Below are 18,906 nucleotides of genomic sequence, written 5' to 3' on the forward strand. Positions count from 1 at the left end.
GGAAGATGTTTGACAGCTACATCAATTGCAAGCTGGAGAGAAACTTACTGATACAGTTGTTACCAACTTTTTTGCTTCCAATTAAGCACTTGGTCTCTAGAGAGAGCCACATACTAGTTACTGTTAAACAAAACACAGATTGTAGTTTCTTCAGCTGTAGTAGGCAGAAGACTTCAATTTTTTTTCTGGACTGAAAGGATCACTTCTAAGCTTTATTTCCTCACTTTAGCAAACAATTCAAGTGAAAATGTCAGTTACCTGTATCTCAGAGCAGTTGATGGATTTTTTTCATTTTGGTGAACTGTTTTTTGTTTTTTTTCAGATTTAAGTCAGGTGTTTACTTCATGAAATGTTATGTCAGCGTTCATTGAGAGAAGAATCTGTTAACAATATTAACTAAGAAAACAAAGCAATATTTTTCTTAATGCTGGGCATTCCTTAGGATCTTGAATTTTCGTAACTTGTATATCAACAAGTTAATGTAAGGTTTCAGGAGTACTGTTTACATGAATTCAAAGTCTGTTAGTCTTGCTTGCTGGGAACTTTAAGAGATTATGGAAAGCTAACTCAAGATACAAAAGATGATCAAATACCTGCAGCAGCTTTAGCATCTTTTAATACAGTTTTTTTCCCCCACATCTTGGTGTTTTTAGTATTATCCTGGATTATTTTCCTCCTTGTAGTATCTAATCTTGAGCATGTCTCTCATTTTGGATTCAATGCAAGATGCAAAAGACTGCCAATGTTGTGATTTTTTTCTGCTCATACTGGCAATGGAGTTGAACACTGGGAGTAACACAACCGAACTGACCTGTGGAATTTATCATAAATTTGCAGATAGTGAAATTTTGTGCGGAGCACTCCTGATTTGTGGACATAAGGCCTAATTCTGACTCTGTTAATGGGACAGAAATTTGAAAAAGCATGAAGGTAATTCAAAGTTTCAGAATTGGTAGGTTTGGGGAGGGAAAACAGTAGGCTGTGGGAATAATAACAGTAAGTTTTTGTTTTTAATACTTCCGATCAGAACTATGGTAGGCTGATTTTAGATTATCACCAGTATAACACCTAAGAAAATTCTATTCTCTTCAGGGTTCCTGGACTTCCTCTTTGGCACATTTTATGTTGTTTATTTTTCCTTATTTCAAAGGACCTGGGCTCCTGTTGAAAAGTGATGGAATAATCTCTGGCCGGCACCTGACATGTTGAGGGAGCACCCCCTAAAAGAGCTTGCCTGGGAGACAGTTTGTGAAATAACGCAGTAACATGTTTGCAGTAGTATGCCTCTTTTCTTGTTGCTATTTTCCGTTGTTGAATTTCTCTTGAAATAAGTAACTGAGAAACACATTGAAGCTACTGAAATGAGCTTTAATCACTTCAGAGGGATTTACATCTGGAATTAGCATTGATAGTGGTTACTTGCAAAGATGCTACTTTCACTAACTGGGGCAAAGGGAAGGATTTAATTTACTTCCTAAAAGCTTAAAAAAACCCAAACAAAAATATCCTGTTACTTCAATGCACTAGTTTCACTTGCTTACAGTAAGTCTTTGTGCAGCCTGAATACCCACATGTTTTTAATAACAACTTTGTACAATTTGATTTAAGCTAATTTGTGAGATCAGGTGTTTTGTACCCTACTTTGTAAATTTACTAATACTTCTAGTAGAAAAGCATTTTTTTTCTGTTTTTAACAACTTTATCCTTGCATGGGGTCTCAGATGATTATAAGTGCCAATGCTGCAGTTGAAATTCTGTACTTTTTCCTGATAGCTTTCTGTTTGAAAATAGGGGAGTCAAACAAAATCAATGTAATCTAGAAGCAGTTATGTATGCGTACAACATTTGGTGGAAGACTGAGCAAATAAGGTTACATTAAGTGATCAGTGTGTAATTGTTAATGTAACAATGAAATCCCTAAAAGCAATTTAAACTTCTCCATAGTGAGTATACCAGGCTTTTCAATATTTAGGACAAATATTGGAAGTCTTGCTAATAAAGTGAGTCATAAGGATTTTGCTGGATCCTTGGACTTGTATTTGTTTTCCAAACTGCTGAAGTACTAAATTTGATACTTCAGTGTTCTAAGTAGTTGTAGTGTGCATACTGAATCCAGTTTAACTTGGAAATAGATGCTTATAGCTGTCTACCTCTTAGCTTGCATAATAATGAGATATTTCTATTTTTTGTAGTTGTTTATAGGAGTGTATGACAAAGGCATATTTTGATTATTGTGTTGAATGTCTTTAAGCTTGCTCCTGCATATAACCTGCAGCTTACAGAAGTGTTCTTGCTAAAATAGTACTATTCACCTATGTTCTCTGGTAACTACATGTCCTTGCAGCTGGTATCACTAATGCCCAGCAATAATTAACGTATTGAATCAGTCCTTCACACTTGGAAGGCAGTTATTAAAGGAGCAAAAAGAGTGTCTCTTTCCTTATTTAAAAGAGTATGCTCAAAACCATGCTGCTTCCAATTGTAAGGAAAGAAAAGTTTTTCTTACTCTTCTCTAATGTCTGTATTATCTCTTTCAATCCACTTGAACTGTGCATTCACACAAGACCAGCTGATTCTGTGTCAGAGGTTAAATGTGTAAAAGCCCTGGTTTGGAGAGGGGGTAATGGACTGAATGCTTGTATTGAACCTAATGAGAGGTGAAGGGAGGAGTTTATTGCATCTATTATACACTGAAATATTATTTTCTGATAGCACAGTTGTCTCAGTAGCAACTGCTTGCAAGGTGTTGTAGAGCAACAGAATTAACCTGGAGGTGCCAAAACATTTTATAAGGAAAGATTCAGTTGCTCATCCTTATACACTTCTGTTATGGCCTTTTACAGTGTTTCAGTGGTTGGGGCCACTGCCCTTTCACATGTTTGCATAAGATATTTTATTGTCCCTTGTTCTTCCTCCTGTGTCAAGTTTGTCGAGGGAGGCACAGTGAGAGAGTAGATCCTGCGTTGAAATTAGCTGCAGTGCTGTGTGCAGCCTGTAAGATAAAATTATTAGAATTTATCCACCTTTATAGGTGTTTTCTTCAATGGCAGGGGTGATATTCTATTGTGTTTGTACAGTGCCCATTTTATCTTCTCCCAGCTCTAGTAATTGCTGAGCAAGTTGTTTTGAATCTGAGACTTGGTGCATAGATTCAAAACAAAGGTTGGGAAAAGCAAATTCAAGAAATTGAAAACCAAAGTTATGTTTTTTTCCTTTAATGCAGATTAGCATGTTCCTTTCATGTAAGTAAAACTCTGGAGCTGCCTGACTTTATCTTTGGATGTTAGAATATTAACTATTGTTGAAGGTACAAAAATTACTACAGAGTATTAGGTTATTATTTAATCAAGCCTGGTTTTGTAGCTCTTGATCGCCAGCATCTACTGTTTTGCCTTATTCAAGTTTTAGAAAGTTTCCATGCATGCCAGGTACCTTTGGGGTTAGAAGCTATGAAATGTTACTATGAAGTGTTACTACAAATACTGTTTAAATAGATTTGTAACCTTAATGCTCTGTGTATTCTTCTTATCCAGACCAGCATGTTTTGGAAATTTGATCTCCATTCATCATCCCACATAGATACGCTTCTAGAGAGAGAAGATGTAACACTGAAGGAATTGATGGATGAAGAGGATGTTCTGCAAGAGTGCAAGGCTCAGAATCGCAAACTTATAGAGTTTCTGCTGAAATTAGAATGTTTGGAAGACTTAGTTTCATTTATTATCGAAGAGCCACCTCAAGACATGGATGAAAAAATTCGATATAAGTAGGAAAACTTTTGGGGATGGGGGAGACTTGGGAAGGTGGAAAGAGGGGTAACTTACTCCCACTAATTTGATAGTGTGTTTTGAATCCCTGCGTAATGATGTGTAGTACAATATTTTAGAGTAAATTTGTTTTCAGTGGGCTTTCTAGAACTTTTAAATAAATTGTACTAATACTTGCATATTTTTCAAATGGAAGCCTCTTATCCACAAATGCTTCCAAAACCAATTGCTGTCCAAAGGAGACTTAAGTTCTGATTTATTTAATTTTTTTTATGTCAAGAACTTTGTAGTTGTGATTATTAAGAAAATAGTCGAATAAAAACTCTTATTTCGGTAGTATAATTAAGTGCTTAGCTTTGTTTTATTGATGATTGGTAAGCTGTTTTGAAGATGCTTATTAGAGGGTCTGTAGCACTCCTTGGAAGAATGTACTTAACATCTAATTGCTGGTGTTTTTCCTTTGCAGAGCTAGAAATGTAAGGATTGGGTATAACTATGACTTGAGCTAGTTTGCTGGGAAGGTTCAAACTCAATGCATATAAAATTCATATAAAAGCACTTTTACCATTTTTAGCCTATTTTAGAGTTATCTGTTCAGAAAGCTAATTTTTTTTTCTTAAAGTAGCATTTTAAAAAAAAGTGAAATAAATTAGACTCTTCATTGCCGCACTTCACTGTTTCTGGTAAACCAAGCCTCTGATAAGTGTTTCTAGTAGAGTTTGAAATTGAGGCATCTTTCACGTAGAAACCTTAAGCTGCTGATGCTGTCAAAATTGCCTTTAGTGTGAGTGGATAATAGTGCTGCCAAATGTAGGAAACTACTGATATTGATGGCTTAGATTTGTCTTAGTTTAATTAGTGTTCTGAACTGTACTGACTTTGCCAGACTTTGAATAGTTTACTGAGTTAAAATGTGTGTATATATATAAAAAAAAACCTCTGAAGCTATTCCTTTTGACCTTTTTAATATAATCCCTGTTACTATAAAGGGTCAAACACACTGTTTCCTCTCCAGTATTGGTCAGTACTATTAGTCTGCTTAACTTCTTGGTAACTAACTTTTTTCTCTTCAAAAAAAAAAGTGGCTTCTGAAACAACGAGATCTGTACTTGAACAGATGGATTTAACAATAGAACAGGTGGATTTAATAATAGATCTTAAAATAAAAGCTGCCCTTTCCTTTCCCCAGTTCCCTAGTGTTGTCCTGTTGCTACTGGAGAACGAAGTTGTTCATTTCTTGAATAAAAGAACAGTTTCTAGGCTGAATGTACAGTAATGTTACTTTGCAGTAGTTTGCTGCTTTAATTAGTGCAGACCAGCCCTGCTTGAAAACTTGGTCAGGAGCCTTACCAGGTTCTAAATTCAGAGCTCAAAGTGTGAGATTTGAAGTATGGGGGTGGATAATTCTTTTTTTTTTTTTTTTTTTTCCCTAGATACCCAAACATATCATGTGAGCTGCTCACATCAGATGTCTCACAGATCAATGACAGGCTGGGAGAAGAAGAATCCTTACTTATGAAACTGTACAGCTTCCTCTTAAATGAATCTCCTCTAAACCCTCTACTGGCCAGTTTCTTCAGCAAGGTGCTAAGTATTCTTATAAGCAGAAAGCCAGAACAGGTAAATACTTACAAGATCTCCAGTTTAACGAGTGCTGTAATAAAGTTGTAGTACTCTGCAATGCTGCTTTAAGACTATGCATTTAAGGGATAGCAGCAGAGTCAAAAAGAGTATTCACCTTCTATACTAGCTGAAGACACTAACTTTTTTTATACTATGCACAGGATTAAAGAAATATTTATGGATGAGTAATCTATACTTGATTCAGACTTGCCTGAGCTGTTCGTGCAATCAGTGCATGAGTGCTTACCTCAGTATTTTATATGATGATATTGCATTAATTGCTGTTAGAGGTGAATCAGTGGGAGTGAGCCTGACTTGGTGTGAGGAATTGTTATAGAAGAAAGTGAGAGATGTTTGGAGTCCTTGTTCAGAAATGTTGTTGTGCTGTGTGTTCATGTGGCCCGATACAGCAAATAGCTACAGTGAATGGCTCTCGTACCTGGGCACACTAGTTTACCAAGCTCTGTATTTGCTTGTATTGTGTTAAGGTTTTGCTGTGTTGAGCTTTACTCACTAAGCAGGGATGAAAGTAATTTATACCAAAAAGGAAGGCTGACTGTACATTGGATTATAAGTAGTTTATGGTCAGCAAGGTGGGCTTGAAAGGAGGCCCAAGACACACTGCACATAGTATGCAGCTGTCCTGTGCCGCTTTGGTACTCTATAGGTGTGTATTATTTTTTTTATCTTGCCTTGTACTGCAAGCTTTAGGTGGCAACAGTGTTTAAGAAGTTCTTGTTTATTTTCTCCATTTGGTAGGAGAAAGGTTGGTGTAATTTACCATGTAAAATTATAGATAAGCTAATGTAAGCTTTTTTTTAATTTCTAGATTGTCGATTTTTTAAAGAGGAAACATGATTTTGTGGACCTCATTATTAAGCACATAGGGACCTCTGCTATCATGGACTTGTTGCTCAGGCTACTGACTTGCATAGAACCTCCACAGCCCCGGCAAGAAGTATTAAATGTAAGGAAAATGTCTCAAAGGATTTTTGTCTGACATGTGAACTTTAAGATGGCTTATTTTCTGCTGGTCTTGCTAAGTTTATTTGTTAAATGTGCTGAAATTAGATGGGGGGGGGGTCTTCTTGGTGTGGGGTTTTTTTTTGGAGCTGACAATACTTTGCCAGTGGACCCACAGTGCTGGGGCAAACAACTTAGGACCTAAGTTCTGAGTTCTTGTCTTTAACATCTAACTTACAGATGCAGTTTTAAAAGCGTTTTGGTTACTGAATGGGTGGTTTTTTTGGCACCAGAAAATTTATTTTAAAATTATACTTAAAATTTTCTTTTTAGAGTTGCTCAGAAACATGAATTTTGCTTTTTTTCTTTTTTTCTGAAGTTTGTTAGTCCTTCTTTAGAAACATCAACAGTATGACTCAAGGCAACTGTCAAACAACTTCTTTTAATTTTGTTAATTTTAGTTCATTTAATTCATTCACTTGAATAACGTTCTTACTGACACCCACAAATGCTTTTACAGTGGCTAAATGAGGAGAGAATTATCCAGCGGCTTGTGGAAATTGTACATCCATCTCAAGATGAAGATGTAAGTGTCTGTCTGACCCTCTTCCGGGTCTATCTATTCAAAGAGTTGCTGTACAATCTAGTGTTAGAACTTCTAGTTTGATTATTTTCTGTTTGCTTTTTTCAGTAAGCTAATATCAATATTTAAGTGTGGTTTTTTCCCCTTCCCACTTCTTCCCCACTTTAGGCTTTTGCCTGAAGGCGTTTTGGGTAGGAGAGACTCTTGTCCAAGTTGAAACTTTGAACTTCTCTTAATTGAAGAATTACAGTTCAGCATGTTATTACTCTTACAGTGAAAAGCTATGTTTTTCTATTCCAGAGGCATTCAAATGCATCACAGTCACTCTGTGAAATTATTCGTCTAAGCAGAGATCAGATGTTACAAGTACAGAACAGTTCAGAACCTGATCCACTGCTTGCAAGTCTAGAGAAGTAAGTTGGTTTGCTGAATTTCTGATTTCATTTTCAGTTCAAAAAAAAAAACCTACAGTTTTTAGCTTTTGACATAGAAAACCTTACTATTATCCCTTTATTAATTTTACATGGGTAAATGGTAGCTACTTTTGTTAAGTTATATTCTGAAGTAGTAGTATATCTGATACCAATGCTTTTCTTTCTAGACAAGAAATCATAGAGCAGCTGCTGTCTAATATTTTTCATAAAGAAAAAAATGAATCTGCAATAGTCAGTGCAATCCAAATACTATTGACCTTACTTGAGACAAGACGACAGACGTAAGTATTCTTCTTTCATATGAATTATGTCTGACAACTAAACTTGTAGTAGCAAGTGTCTTCCATTGATGACTAAACCATTTTTGTGGCCTGTTGTAGTCAAAGTAGTAAAAGAGCAAAAACAAGTGATGGTGGTTGGCATTACTGTACTTTGACAAAATGACTGGTCTTTCTGCACATTTTTTCTAGAAGTTAAAGTGCGACTTGAAAATTTGTCTAATAACATTTCATCAATTAGTTTCTGAATACAAGGAATAGCGCAAATAGTGCAGTGAGTGGTACTGACTTTTTTTACAAAACTATTTGGAATTTTATTACAGCTTCACTTTGTGAAACCACTGAACAGATCTCTGTGGTACATTCAGTTTTATGTTGTTCAGGATAGATGAGTAACACTCTTTATCTGCCTCAAAAGAGAAAATACAACAGCTATAATGTTTAATCCCAAAACCACATTGGAGATTTCAGCCACAATAAACCTAAAAATATTGGGGCTAGTGTTTGGAAAAATCCTGTCCAACCATTGCTTCACACGTAATTTATATTTGTAACCTTATGTTTTTACTTGCCTCTTAAATCTTTTCAGGTGTTGTCAGAATTGTGGCACTGTCAAAATGATACCTTAAAGATATTTTAGAACTAGTTTTGATATTAATTATCAGGTTTTGCTTCTGTGTGTTTTAGATTTGAAGGCCATATAGAGATCTGTCCTCCAGGCATGAGCAATTCAACATACTCGGTCAACAAAAGTGTTTTAGAAGCCATAAAAGCACGACTTTCATCCTTCCATGAACTCTTACTTGAGCCTCCAAAAGTAAGTGAAACCTTGTGTTACCAAATTAATCGAAACAAGACTGTCATTGTGTGACTGTGTTTTAGGCAGGTTATAATAACAACAAAAAACCCAGTTTGACAACCTTCAGGCTAGTGTCTTCTCAGCCTGTTGTGAGCTTTGCTGTTCATTTTTGTTGCTTCTGAGCCAATGTGTTGTGCTAATTGACGTTCTTTTCCAGCTTAAACTTTAATTGGCAGAATAGCCTTGAAGCAATTGCTTCTTTCTGAAAGCAAGGAAAAGAGATTTGCTATATATTCTTAGGGTAGGTCCTGTTTTCTGCTTGGAAATCCTCTCTGGATAAGAAATGTAGGCTATGGGTGTTTCAGTTGTTTGGAACTTACGCACAGGCCACACAAGGCCTGCACAATTCCTCTAGACTTGCCCAGGACCCAGGTAGACCAGCTCCATGGTGTGCACTGTGCTCTCTAGGCATGTTAAATTCTTCGGGCTTTTTAACTGATGTAAGCAGCTTATCGATGTCATGCTGTTGCAAAAGATAAATACAAGACTTATAAATACGGGGTTTACCCATGATCCATTTATGTTTCTCCACTCAAATTTTCACTGGCAGAACTTCAGCTGGACCACTGCACCCTGAACTGGGTGCCACAGTCCGTAAGAGGACCTGTGGGCCAAAGTGAAATAAAGATCTAAAGCGTATAAAATACTGGATGGGAAAGTCAAGGTAGTGTTAAAGTTCAATTTAGGCTGGAGAAGATCAGACTTTCAAATGCTGAAGAGGTAGTAAAATGCAGAGAAACTCTTTGTCTTTATTGCAACACCACAACCAGTATGCAGGTCGATATTACAATAAAAGCAGGGTCACATAAGATACTTGAGTATTTTCTGATGGTTGGACATACTTGGCGTTTGAAAAAAGTAGTCTAGTGAAATTATTGAACCTGTTGCTCATTTTGAGTACTAGCTCAATGGGCATCCTTTAGATATTTGCTTTACGTAAGGACTGGACTAAATGAGCTAGCAGGATATCCATCATCTTTTTTCTGATGCAAGGGTGATGCTGGTCAAGCAAAAATGACAAAATTACAAAAGGCGGTAGTGTGTTTGTGCATTAAGTTAGGAAGATATTTTATTATGAATTCCCCTTCTTGTAGCATATTTGCTACTAGATTTTTTTTTAGCTCTTAAAGTAGCTAATACCAAGCTTAGTTATGTGACAACAGTTCTGTTTTTTTAACCAGCTAAAGTTTCATGAAGCTTATGATTTGTAATACAAGGACCCATTAATGCACAGAAAGAGATTCTTGCTGTGTTGGAAGTAACTCTTTGAAAGACTACAGATGGAGCTTGTTTCATGTATAACATTGGAATAAGGCAATGAAGTAGCTTGTTGCTTAATGAAATGGGTTCCAAGTATACAAAGCTAGGGATGTTGAGGCATTAGAGACTGTCCACCTAGCTATCTTGTGCATGTTGCAGCAGTGTAGACTATAGCTGTACACAGATTAACCAATGAGAAGTATTTCCTAGGAAGTATCTCTTAATTCCTTTGAAGGTTAGGTAAAATGCATCTACTTTGAGATCCTGTCTATAGTTAACAATCAACTTTTACGGTGTCGTTGGTTTCATGTAGCTGTGTTAGTGCTTTCTGTCTATGGAGTTAAAATAAGCTACAGTGTTCGGAACTAAAAATTGCTTTTTTGCAGAGTGAAGGTAAGCCCTGTTGCTTGAGGACTGGTTGTATATATTTTTAAGTGCTACTCTGTCATTGTGCATAGTAATGATGGCTGTTGTTTAAAGACATTTTAATGGATTTTCTGTATGTATCTTCTTCATTTTACAGAAAAGTGTCATGAAGACAACCTGGGGTGTATTGGATCCACCTGTGGGAAACACACGTTTGAATGTGATTAGATTAATATCTAGCCTTTTACAGACAAATACAAGCAGTGTGAATCAGGAGCTTATAGAGCTGAACAGCATAGGAGTAATACTGGTGAGAACTTCATACTGCCTTCTTTATTTTTGTGGATAGCTATTAAGATCTTGTCTGGTTGTTTTTTTCTGTCAGTGAAGATAATTTGTAGTATATTTTCCAGCCTAACTTTTCAGCCTGTTAGTGTTGTTTCTATAGCACTGTTTAAGAATTTCTAATACTGGATTTTACCGTGAAATTCATCTGTCTGAAGCCAGCATTTTCCTCCAATCACTTGAGTGGTTCTTATTCTCTACATCTTCAGAAGTATATGAAGTGGTCTTCTGGTTTAACTCCAGCTGGCAACTAGAACCACGCAGCTGCCTGCTCGCTTCCCCACTCCCCAGTGGGATGGGGAGAAGAATCAGAAGAATAAGGAAAATGAGAACTTGTGGGTCGAGATAAATGCAGCTTAATAAATAAAGCAAAAGCCATGCACACAAAGCAAAACAACGAATTTATTCACCGCTTCCCATGGGCAGGCAGGTGTTCAGCCATCTCCAAGAAAGCAGGGCTCCATCATGCATAATGGTTACTTGAGAAGACAAAATGCTGTAACCCTGAATTTTCCTCCCTCCCTTCTTCCCCCAGCTTTATATACTCAGTGTGACATTACATGGTATGGAACATTCCTTTGGTCAGTTGGGGGTTGGCTGTCCCATCTGTGCCTACTCCCAACTTTTTGTGCACGCCTAGCACATCTGTCTGCAAGCCCGAGTTATGCAGAGAAATTGAAATGAAGACATTGCAACTGTAGCTGTATTCATTTGCTGTATCAATTACTGGCAGGGTGATATGAGGAGCAGAAAACATCTTGACATCAAAACCTAAAAACATTAGTGCATTATCAAGATTATTCTTGTCCTAAACCCTTTTGCTAGGGTAACCAGCTGCTAGTAAGAAAATTTATTCTATCCCAGACAAAACCATGATGAGTTATTTTCTGAAGAAACTTATTTTTTTCATTTGCATGTTCTCAAGCTTTCAGCCATGTTCAAAGCTTCCCTACTATTTTCATTCTTTTCTGAAGGTGTTTCCTCAAACCCCCTTTTCCTCTCTTAATATATGGCACATCAAATGGTATCTTTGCACAACAAACAGAGTCAGTTAACTCATTGATTTTTGCTAATGTGGAGTCCCTTTTTCTTTCAACTAATTAGTACATCTGTGGTTGTAATGTCCTCATCTCAGTTTCTCTTCATAACTTGGGTTTGCAGACAGGTGCTAGCTTGCGTGCAAGTAACTTCACCGTAACTGAAATTTTTCCTAGATGCGTTGTCTGAGGGAGCATACCTGTTATGAACACTTGCATGTTCTTAAAATAGATTATTTTGAAAACTAACTTCAGTGAGGTTTGAACATGCTTCTCTGCAGGTTTTATGTAATGGGGGGGTGGGAGTGAGGAGGGGAACATAACTGTAGCCATATAAACTTCTCAGGGCTTTATGCTGTTTACTGAAACCGCATATGCTTTACTGTGCAGACTTGGCTGTTAAGAAAAGTAATTGTTTAGTTCCAGTAGCATATCTTCATGGGATGATGTCATTAGTTTAGGGGGACTGAAGGAAAATTTGAGATCTTTGGCTGTATTTTAAACTAGACTTGAATTGTTTAATACTGTTCCACTTGCTGCATGTACTTCCATAACTAATTTCATTTTACTAGTGACAGCAATCATTTGAGTTTTGCAGTAAGTAGTAGTCTAAAGTAAATGGACATAAAGCTTGAAAAAAGTCTTTCCTATGTTTGGGAGGAAAAATGTGGAAAGCCAGGAGCATGACTAATGAACACTGCTTATTTTATCTCAGCCTCAGTATTTGTCTGTCTTGTGTAAGGCATTTAATAATCTTAAACCGCATCCAGATTATCTAAAGTAGCCTTCTGTAATAGAAGAACAAAATTAGTAGATGACAGGTTCAAAATAGGTATCCAGTATGATAGCCCTTGTGTTCAGGTAATAGCAAGCACAAGAATTAACTTTTTTGTAGAGTTACAAATTTCCTCTTGTGCTGTAATACTAATGTAAAACTTCAAGAATTTGTTCCAGTGTAGTCATTCAGATATCTTGCTGAGGTGAGACTATTGGTTATGGTCAATGAAAAGACATTGGTTTGTGTTGAACTTTCATTGTTCAACAACATTCAACAAATTCATTGTCGAATTTGTTTTTCAGGACATGTTCTTTAAGTATACATGGAATAACTTTTTGCATACTCAAGTAGAAATCTGTATTGCATTGATTCTCGCAAGCCCTCTTGAAAGCACAGAAAATGGCACAATTACAGATCAGGATTCTGCTGGTGACAATCTCTTACTGAAACATGTAAGTTGTGGTTTTTTGGGACTTTCTTGAATTTTCCTGTCTCCAAGGTATCGTAGCAGGTGTTCTTACATAAAATATACCCCAATTTTACTTTATGTATAGAAAGAACAGGAATGTTTTTCTGTTTTTTCTTAAAATGTTAATTCAGGGTGTTACACCTGAAAGTGGCACAGAGTAGATTTTTGCTGCCCCAAAGTGAATGGGTGTGCAGTGCTGCAAGTATTTATTTTCCTTGAAGGAAGTTCCTCTTACTTCTAAGAATTAAAATTACTATTTGGGGAGCTTTATGCTACTACAAGTCAGCAGCTATAGATAGAAGTAGAATTAATGTAGGTTTAGGTTTCTGGTTGGGATCTTACTGCTGTTTCTGAACTTTAAACCCTTTAATGAAAGTATTTCTCCTGAACCTGAAATTAGTTGTCTTGTAAGACTTTAGTATTTGTTAAAATCAACTGTAAAATGCATAGTTCCACTTTACTGCTACTAAGCATGTTTTGCTTTTTTGATAGCTCTTCCTTAAGTGCCAATTGATAGAACGAATACTTGAAGCATGGGAGATGAATGAGAAGAAACAGTGAGTAATTAGTTTTCTTATTACCTGAAATATCTACATAAGATTTGAATTGTGAACTGAATACATGACCAATTCATAACTGATCTTGCTAGTTCGAAAAACACTTGTATGTTAATACTTGAATTCAAGTTTTCTCTCATACTATTCTTTGGTAGCATTCTAATGTTTTTTCCCATGACCATTTGACAGTACAATAGTTTGTCATTCTTGCTATGTATAAGATACTACTATGATCTTTAAAGGCTACCCATCTTCCAAGTACAGAAAAATATACCATAAGTTTTGAGGACAGGAAATACTTTGCTCCAGTAAGCGATGGAAAATTATTTCTAAACACATCAAAACATATTACATATTGGGGAGCAACAGATACCTAAGGTTAAAGCCAAGTCCTTAGCAATGGAGTATCTTCTATGTGTTCGTGTAAGGACAGAAGTTTCAAGTAGCTAACACTGTCTAAAACTGTTCATAGCAGGAGAAAAAGCCCTCAGCCTTCACCTGACGTGGTAAAACAGAAAGGCTCTGAAGTTTGGCTCAGGAGGTACTGAAGAGTAAATGTTAGCTCTAACTTGTCAAAATACTGAATTAGCTGACTGGGAGATACAGTTGCTGGTTTCCTGGTGTATCTAAGACAGTTCTAGTCTCCAAAAATATTCCTGTTCCTAATTGGTGTGAATCAGATAGTAAGTATATGGCTAGTGTAATTGATCTAAAATAAGGATGTTGAAGTAGATAAAGAGGGTGATACAAAGAAAGGGAATGTGGTTTAATTCAACTGGAAAACATTTTCTCCCATTTGTATTGTATTCTCATGAGATTATAGAGAACTGCCAACTTTATCAGCAATTAGACTCATAGGAGAGAAGTAGAGAAAGTTATTTCCATAAATCCAACCTAAAATTATTCTTTGGTTGGATAGGAATGTTCTTGATCCAGTGCTTACCATATAGATTAAATATTTAGTTACCTGTTTGCAAATACAGGTGATGGAAAACCAAGTAGTGTGGTTTATGTTTGCATAACATAAGCTACTTCCTGAACTTCTATCACTTTACAAAGATTTCAGTCAAGCACACGGGAAGTTTATCTAGCCAATTAGGGGGTCTTCCTCAAATTTTTTATTTATTTTTTTTCTCTGTTTAAAAATCACAGAACCTTAAAAAGCTGATATGGCAAAGCAGCTAGATGTTAGAAATGCAGTCCAAGTCAGCTCTGATTTTAGCTCTTTAGTCAGATGTAGAATGGATCTAGCTGACCATAGCTACTCAAAGCACTACTCTAAAAACTGGTAATTCCTGTTTCTACAAAGCAGTTCATCCTGTCAAATAAAAAAATACTCTTAACTGTCTTGTAATTGTACCTTTCGTATGCATTTAAATGTCATTCCTAAACTTGAGGAAAGCAATGATCCTAACTCAAATTTCAGTTGGTTATACCATTCCTGCTCTGCATGTTAAATGTAACGCAAAGAAACTACAAAGTTAGAGCACACTTAGGATTTAAGAATTTTTTAACTTCTGGTCATCAACTCAAAGCTCTGAGAGAATGTTTGGTGTATTGGGGTTTTGAAAAATGCTCTCAGCAACAGAAGTTTCCTAAAAAATGTGGGTCATTTGTTAACTTTGTTTTTATTATGTCTTTTCTTTCTACATACACAAACACGAAAGCAGAAATAATCTGTTCAGATACTTTGCACTTCCTTCTTGGCAGTTTACATGCTTGTTAAGTCTTCTAAACTGGCTCAGTTAGATTCTTCAGTATTTTTGTGAACCTTTGGTTTTAGAATGAAACTGTTCTGCTTAAGAATCTCTATGCTATTTGTCTTGTGTAACTGCTAGACTCTGGTAGAGTGTTTTATAACAAAATATAGTGGCACAGTTGTCCTGGGTGTGAGGAGTTGAATTCCTTTTCATCTCTTGCAGGGCTGAAGGAGGAAGACGACATGGCTATATGGGTCATCTGACAAGGATAGCAAACTGTATTGTGCATAGTACAGATAAGGGGCCAAACAGTACGCTAGTCCAACAGCTCATTAAAGGTAACAGTACTATTCTTAAGTTTGTCTTCATGGCTTTCATTATCAAGTTTTGAGGAAACGAGTCAAATTAAAAGGCAGCTGCTGAGTAAATAAAGAAATTATTAGTTCTGACACAATTTAAAACCAGCCATCCTTAAGTCTTTTTTTTCTTTCTAACAGTACAAAACTCCCTAAAATAAATGCAAAGAGATGCTGATCTGCCTAATTTGGACTTGTTTGCTAGATGAAGTAATCCTTATGGATTTAGGAGGATGTACATGTTGTTTGTAGTGTTTCTGGTAGAGCAGAGGAGAACAATTGAAAATTAAGTGATGCTTTGTTGTCGATAGTATCAAATTGGGTTTTTTCTGTTTCCTGTGCTAGAGCTTCCAGAGGAGGTCAGAGAGCGATGGGAGACTTTCTGCACAAGCTCTTTAGGAGAAACTAACAAGAGGAATACAGTAGACCTGGTAAGCTGTGATGGGTAAGGTATACAAAATGCTGCTGTTAATTTGGGCCCCAGTTTCAACAAGTACATCTAGTTGCTGAACTGTGGAACTGGTAATTTTTTACTTTTCAACTAAAGCCATATCACTAGTATTTTGTTTAGGGAGTTTTGCAGTAGCTCAGTTTGTATAGCTTATCCCAGACAATCACCAAGAAGGAAGATTTATTTATAGCTTCAAGTTAGTGTCCTTGAAAGGTCCTGTCTGCTTGAAGAGTACAGACTAAAACTGCAGGAGCTGGTGTTAATTGCTTTATTTACAGTATGTAGATGAGCCTATGTAAGCTCAATGGGAATATAGTACCTGCATCCCACTGCAGGTGTTATTGACCTTGCTGAAGTCATGTATCTTTGCATACTTTTGTTGTGTACCTGTCATGTTTCTTTTGCAGTAGTAGAAAAAAAGCTAAACTTAAGTATGAAGAGGTTTTGTGCAATCATGTTAAACGTACAGTTTAAGAGTAATCACTTGGAGACTTTAATAAGCAAAGGCTCTTTGCAATGTCAGCAGAACAATTGAATTTTAATATACCTGACATCTCCAGGAATACAGTACTTTGCATGTGGCTTCATTAACTTGTGCTGGTGCTATATTAATTGGGCTATAAGACTGATAGCTTGTTGAATTTGCTATTTCAACATAGTGTAGCAACTGGAACATAATGCTAACATGATGTGTGTGGCAATAGGAAATTAGTCTGAAACCGTGCAACTTGTGGACAGGACCAAATGATCCACAGATGGTATTTTTTCCATGAGTCTGTGCATGCAAAGAAATTCATAGTGCTTCTAGAGTAATTTCCTCTTGTAGAAACTACTTCTTGATCAAGGCCAAGAGGAGAGTCATCTAGAGAGGCAGGGTTTTAACCTAGTTTATGATTAATAACATTGTAATTAGCTTTATATATATATAATAATTTACTTGCACGTACTTCATGTAGCAACAGTAAAACCTCATTTAAAACATACTTCCAAACTCCACAATATTCAGTTGAATAGAAATGCAAAGCATTAAAACAAATTCTTGTATCTAAAAATGCAATGCCATTGGGGTAAACACTGTGTCTTTGAATTTCTAAAGTTACAGGCTTTGTTTCTGCTTGTGTGATGATCTCACATGAACCTTGGATTAGTATTTAGTTCAAAGATAAGCAGTAAGGGGACAGTACAATGAGGTGTAGGAGATGCTAAAAGACAGATCTCATAGAAAATTAAGCTGCTTGTTTTACACCCATACAATAACAAATGACTCAGTATCTTAAAATCACAGCCCCACACTATTTCTTCCCAGTCATACTGTCCCCTATTATCCATGCTTTTGGTCTGTGTTTTGGTCTCCATGGACCTGTCGTCTCCATGTAATAAACGTGGACAATTTGGTATGTGTGAGTGTTTTACTTTCTTCTGTAAGTTGGTGGATGTGTCCTAGGTTAAAACAACAGCTTATCAGAACTGATGTTTATACCTGGTTTAAAGTGCAGATTTTCATTGTCCCAAGAGGAAGATCTTAAGCACACTTTTCTTAATGTTCTGTGGATTAGCTGCATATTTACTGCTGGGTAGATGAGTAAGCCTATTTACTTGGTTTAAGGTACTCTTCCCGAGCAAGCTGTTGAGCAGAATCTGGTCATGGGGGATATAGTTAAGCACACAGTTCCTAACCTGAATGACAGAACTGTGGTCTACTGCTATACTTGACCTTTTTCAGTCAAATTACTGGATTTACTAGGCTCAGATCTGATCTTTATGTGTATGCATACTCTTATGATATGAAGTTCATTAAGAATTATGTAAATAAGTTAGCTGTGTGAAGGCTATGGAAATAACAGATCTCGTGAGTACTTTCAATGCTTCAATTGTTTGGCACTGATCAAAGAGAGCTCTTCTACTATAACAGAACAACATATGTGGTCCTGGAGTCCCATTCATAGTGAACTACTTCTGCAGCTATGAGACTATTCTCTTTCAGTTGTTTTAAATCAGGAATGTTGATTCTAAAGCTATCAATGTTTTATCCATTTCATTCTCTTTCTCTCTATTTAGGCTTTTCTGTTCTTTTTCTTTTCTTCTTTTTACATTTTCTAAAACAACAGTAACTGCAGACTTAGCAAGAAACGAGCATGTAGCAGAACTGTCTCATTAAAGAATTAATTCCTGGAATTTTGCACTGGTCATTGTCACTCCTTCCCTGGCGTAATTCCGCCATTTATTTATTAGGGTAGAGTAATGCTAGTTTCTTCTCTCAGGCTTATGCTTCAATTAGAACAGGTGTCAGAAAACAAAAGTAGTAAGTAATTTCTTAGGGCTTATGTCCTGTTGATTCCCAAAGGAAGAGTCTGGGGGAGAAGATACTATGTCTAGCTAAGTCCTGAGCTTGTTTCTGTTACAGCAGTAAGAGTAGGATTTCTACTGGGAATTAACTCGTAGTAGTAACTAAAATTAAACAACTTTTTACTTGGTTTTGTGTATCTTTTCCCTCAACAAGTTGCAGTTGTAAAAGGAGTTGGTGTATTAACTTTTGTCCTCTCAAAATGTACCTACATAAGGGGGACAGTATCTAGGGCAGCTAAGGTTGTGGTATGGAATGTCATGTAATTACTTTGAAATGCAAGAATATTTTCATAAATATACACTGAGCACTAATGTTCGATGGACATGGTCCGTCATTTGGTATAACAGTTCTTCTCCAGACACAAGAAGCCCAGAGGTCATTTGGTGCAGTATTAGTATTTCCCAGGGTTTTAGTGTTGATAGGTCAAGTTTCCTTCAGAAATTCACTAACTTAAAGTCAGGGTGCTTCCAGTAATTGCAATGCAGAGCTGAATGGTAGATGTGCAAGAATAAAGCACTCTTAACTATTTGAGTAACAGTTCCACTAACAGAGGAAAAGGCATAAAACCACAATATATCTCGGGTAATAGCTTTCTACATTTGTCTCTTGCACATGTGTCTGGACTGTAGCATTGTCCTGTAATGTTTGTGGGAGCATAAAATTGTGTCTGTCTTGTATGATGACTTGTATGCGTTCCAGTACTCTTTTTTTATAGAATTGTATTTTCTTCAAA

At 36.4% G+C, this 18,906-nt stretch overlaps 1 protein-coding gene across 11 annotated transcripts in view; it reads left to right on the forward strand.

The window, feature by feature from the left end:
* The window catches only part of PPP6R3 (protein phosphatase 6, regulatory subunit 3), a 56,739-nt gene that overhangs the window by 15,982 nt on the left and 21,851 nt on the right, over positions 1-18,906 (forward strand). For 5 of the 11 annotated variants that reach the window (XR_001413730.1, XM_014957549.1, XM_014957541.1 and 2 more), the window contains 14 exons: positions 838-930; positions 1,151-1,278; positions 3,534-3,766; positions 5,201-5,387; positions 6,220-6,357; positions 6,874-6,939; positions 7,237-7,349; positions 7,538-7,651; positions 8,336-8,465; positions 10,291-10,443; positions 12,596-12,745; positions 13,255-13,319; positions 15,242-15,357; positions 15,721-15,806. Coding sequence is in view for 10 of the 11 variants with exons in the window: in XM_014957549.1 (XP_014813035.1) it covers positions 1,267-1,278; positions 3,534-3,766; positions 5,201-5,387; positions 6,220-6,357; positions 6,874-6,939; positions 7,237-7,349; positions 7,538-7,651; positions 8,336-8,465; positions 10,291-10,443; positions 12,596-12,745; positions 13,255-13,319; positions 15,242-15,357; positions 15,721-15,806 (1,563 nt within the window). In the remaining variant the exon portion in view is untranslated. The remainder of the gene's footprint in view (positions 1-837; positions 931-1,150; positions 1,279-3,533; positions 3,767-5,200; positions 5,388-6,219; positions 6,358-6,873; positions 6,940-7,236; positions 7,350-7,537; positions 7,652-8,335; positions 8,466-10,290; positions 10,444-12,595; positions 12,746-13,254; positions 13,320-15,241; positions 15,358-15,720; positions 15,807-18,906) is intronic. The other 6 variants (XM_014957546.1, XM_014957545.1, XM_014957547.1 and 3 more) reach the window with 3 other exon arrangements.

The sequence above is a fragment of the Calidris pugnax genome, unplaced genomic scaffold (assembly GCF_001431845.1).
Source record: "Calidris pugnax isolate Ruff unplaced genomic scaffold, ASM143184v1 scaffold211, whole genome shotgun sequence".
NCBI lineage: Eukaryota > Metazoa > Chordata > Aves > Charadriiformes > Scolopacidae > Calidris > Calidris pugnax.